The sequence below is a fragment of the Oncorhynchus tshawytscha genome, linkage group LG33 (genome assembly GCF_018296145.1).
Source record: "Oncorhynchus tshawytscha isolate Ot180627B linkage group LG33, Otsh_v2.0, whole genome shotgun sequence".
In the NCBI taxonomy this organism is placed as follows: Eukaryota; Metazoa; Chordata; class Actinopteri; order Salmoniformes; family Salmonidae; genus Oncorhynchus; species Oncorhynchus tshawytscha.
Window position 1 is genome coordinate 21,426,322 of NC_056461.1, and position 3,649 is coordinate 21,429,970.

Below are 3,649 nucleotides of genomic sequence, written 5' to 3' on the forward strand. Positions count from 1 at the left end.
AACTCTCCAACAGAAACTAACTTTTCAGCAGAGATCCCAACGACACACTGAGTGTAAATATATATATTGATTGCAATTGTTCCCGAATGAGTGAGCGTTCATGTGCAAAGGATTAGCATTTAAATTGTTATAATTATCAACTGTGTGTTGTCTTCTCAGTCGACCCCCACTTCCCTTTTGTACAACAAGCCGCCATGCCAGTTTAGCCCACTAGGGCACATTCCCCTATCATTTCTTGTAACCATATTTACTATGTTTGTTTGTGTGTGCACTTCTGTGATTGTTTAGTTAGTTAATAAATAAATGATTTAAGACAATTGATGTATGGATGACTCATAGTGAAGACTGGGTTTGTGCAGATAACCAACAATTTACGACATTTGGAATGAGACTAACATGAGATAAAATAAATGATTCATTAATTCGAAGACTAATTGATCAGATATAAAATAGTTATTTTAGGAAAATTATAACTTTGTAATCTGAATCTTTTCCTTGGTCCCCCGACTTCCTAGTTAATTGCAGTTAAATGATTAATCAGTTTAATCGCGTAATACTGATTACAGAGAATCTTTGATAAAAAGCTAAAAGTCTTCATTTAATGATAGTAAAGACATAGATACCATACAAAACATAACATATCATTCTAAATGGAGAGAGATAGATTTACATTTACTATGTTATGTCTACCCTTTGAGTCCAGGTTGAATCATCTGGAATCGTCAAAGGAGAGCAGCAGTGTATGGGCTATAGGAAGAAAGATGCAAAAGTGGAAAGATGAAAATGGTAGAGGACCCAGTATACAGAGGAAAAATAGGACAAAGTGTGTTGAAAAACACAAAATGTTTTGAAAACCAACTAGATGAACCATATTAACATTGATGTCTTCTCTCAAGAAAATAATTGGAGTATTTTAACTTATCACATAGCCAAGTGATTAAAGGCCATCTTTAAGCAATCATCACCAACCCAAATAACTTCTTTAAAGCAAACTCATTACCATGTTCATTCTCAGCTCACCCCAACAACTTTTGAGACATGCAGTCATGTCCACTTCCAAAAGAGGGAATGATTATCAATGGTTTCCACAATCAAACAGCAATAAATACACGTCCCTTTTTTTTATCTGAAAGCTGGACAGAATCCACTCAGAAGCTGGACAAACAGAATAGGAGTTCAGCTTATTAATGCTGATATCATACTGGTTTGTTAGAAACACCATATTATTCCCTGAATGATGCAAGTCTCTTGTGTAGTTTATAGGCTTTTACTTCCCACTTTACTTCCCACTCCAGAGTGATGTAAACATTACAGATCAAATAACAAAAGGCTGTTGTAAATGTTATACTGTGGGTAATTCCAGAATGGTAATATTGTGTCCTTTTGTGTTTCATTGGCTGTCACAACCTTATTATGGCTGATAAAGGCAGCTATATAATAACATGCAGTCAAACATACACAAGACGTCAAATTCAGTGTTCTGTCTTTTTAATGACTGATATCAATTTGTCTAAATACATTAATACATACTCGAAAGATCATATCATACAACTCAAGATGAGGCAGGACAAGATGCAGCATAGTAGATCTGGCTGGCAGATTAATGACGAGATGGGACGAGCTCATTGGTCACATCTACACTTCCCAGCAAGGCCGGTACACCCTTCCCACCATGCACCTCATGGTGTCCCTCCTGACAATGGAGATGCTGGGGCTCAGGTCCTGGTCAGCCTCTCTGCGGTCCAGGGTCAGGGCTCTGTCAAGCCCTGCAGCTGCAGCTTTCAGCTTGTAGAGAGGAAGTCCTCTGTTCAGGTTCTTCCACATGCCTGAGTCTGCCAACACGATGATCTTGGAGCTCCCGCTTCTGATTGAATCAGGGTTTTTATCGGCCACCTCTTCGTTCAGTAGAGAGTCTAGAGTATCTTGCTCCAAGGCTGTGTCCTCCATCTTGCCCATCGGGATCGCCATGGACGGTGTGTAGCACTCCAAGAAAAGTGCCAAGGCAAAGATGACGGAGAGGACCGAGTCTCTCATCTTGGAGAATGAGGATCTTCGTAGAGGTGGATGTTGCAGGTTGACGTGATCTCAAGCTCGTTCAGGCTGTTCTGACTCTGAGATGTCCGTCTTCCTCTTTTATACCGCTTGGACCTCCAGGATTAGCCACGTTTTCATCACTGCTGTTCTTCTTGTTTGTGTTTCAGGATATTAACAACACTATAAAGACATGGTTGATGAGATCCTTAACAATGCTGAAGTGTTTTATCTGGTGGAGTGTTAATTAAGCTCCTCTGTGGCTGGTCTTTCTAAAGTCTGCGAGAATGAAACAGTGGGAAGACGTAATTCCAAAAACCTTGCCCTTTAAAAGAACTAGAGTGGATTACCCACCCGTTGACTAACCTGTGTTTAAGGCCTCTTAATGATACGTACTCCCCTCTCATGGATGCCTTATAATAATGTTCAATATGGGATTTCAGGTGGGATTACAGTTGAAAAGTAAACCAATAATAATTGAAGAGCTTAGTGTGCATGTGACACCGGGAAAACCAGCAGGGTTCTTTGTAGACGTATTGAGAGGAAATTCACAATTTCACTGATGTAAGGCTTTGGAGAAGATAGGAAACATCACTTAATTCAGAGCATGTCTGCTACATCTGCTACTTGTACTTTTAGACATTTCTGCTAAATGTATTAAAACTAAAAAACAGAAATACCTTAGTATTAGTACCTTAGTATTCAGACCCCTTGCTAATAGACTCGAAATTGAGCTGAGGTACATCCTGTTTCCATTGATCATCCTTGAGATGTTTCTACAACTTGATTAGAGTCCACCTGTGGTAAATTCAATTGATTGGATATGATTTGGAAAGGCACACACCTGTCTACATAAGGTCCCACAGAGTTGACAGTACATGTCAGAGCAAAAACCAAGCCATGAGGTCGAAGGAATTCTCCGTAGAGCTCCGAGACAGGATTGTGTCGAGGCACAGATCTGGGGAAGGGTACCAAAAAATATCTGCAGCGTTGAAGGTCCCCAAAAACACAGTGACCTCCATCATTCCTAAATGGAAGAATTTTGGAACCACCAAGACTCTTCCTAGAGCTGGCCGCCCGGCGAAACTGAGCAGTTAGGGGAGAAGGGCCTTGGTCAGGGAGGTGACCAAGAACCCAATAGTCACTCTGACAGAGCTATAGAGTTCCTCTGTGGAGATGGGATAACCTTCCAGAAGGACAACCATCTCTGCAGCACTCCACCAATCAGGTCTTTATGGTAGAGTGGCCAGACGGAAGCCACTCCTCAGTAAAAGGCACATGACAGCCCACTTGGAGTTTGCCAAAAGGCACCTAAAGGACTCTCAGACCTTGAGAAACAAGATTCTCTGGTCTGATGAAACCGAGATTGAACTCTGGCCTGAATTCGAAGCGTCACATCTGGAGGAAACCTGGCACCATCCCTACAGTGAATCATGGTGGTGGCAGCATCAAGCTGTACGGATGTTTTTCAGCTGCAAGGACTGGGAGACAAGTCAGGATCAAGCCAAAGATGAATGGAGCAACGTACAGAGAGATCCTTGATGAAAATATGCTCCAGAGCGCTCAGGACCACAGAATGGGGCAAAGGTTCACCTTCCAAAAGGACAATGACCCTAAG

At 41.5% G+C, this 3,649-nt stretch overlaps 1 protein-coding gene across 1 annotated transcript; it reads right to left on the reverse strand.

Annotated features, from left to right (window-relative positions):
• Positions 1-1,471: 1,471 nt before the first annotated feature.
• pmchl (pro-melanin-concentrating hormone, like) lies at positions 1,472-2,123 on the reverse strand. Its single transcript, XM_024396847.2, has one exon. The coding sequence runs from the start codon at positions 2,032-2,034 to the stop codon at positions 1,636-1,638; it is 399 nt and encodes a 132-aa protein (XP_024252615.1). The 5' UTR covers positions 2,035-2,123; the 3' UTR covers positions 1,472-1,635.
• Between the last annotated feature and the right edge of the window lie 1,526 nt (positions 2,124-3,649).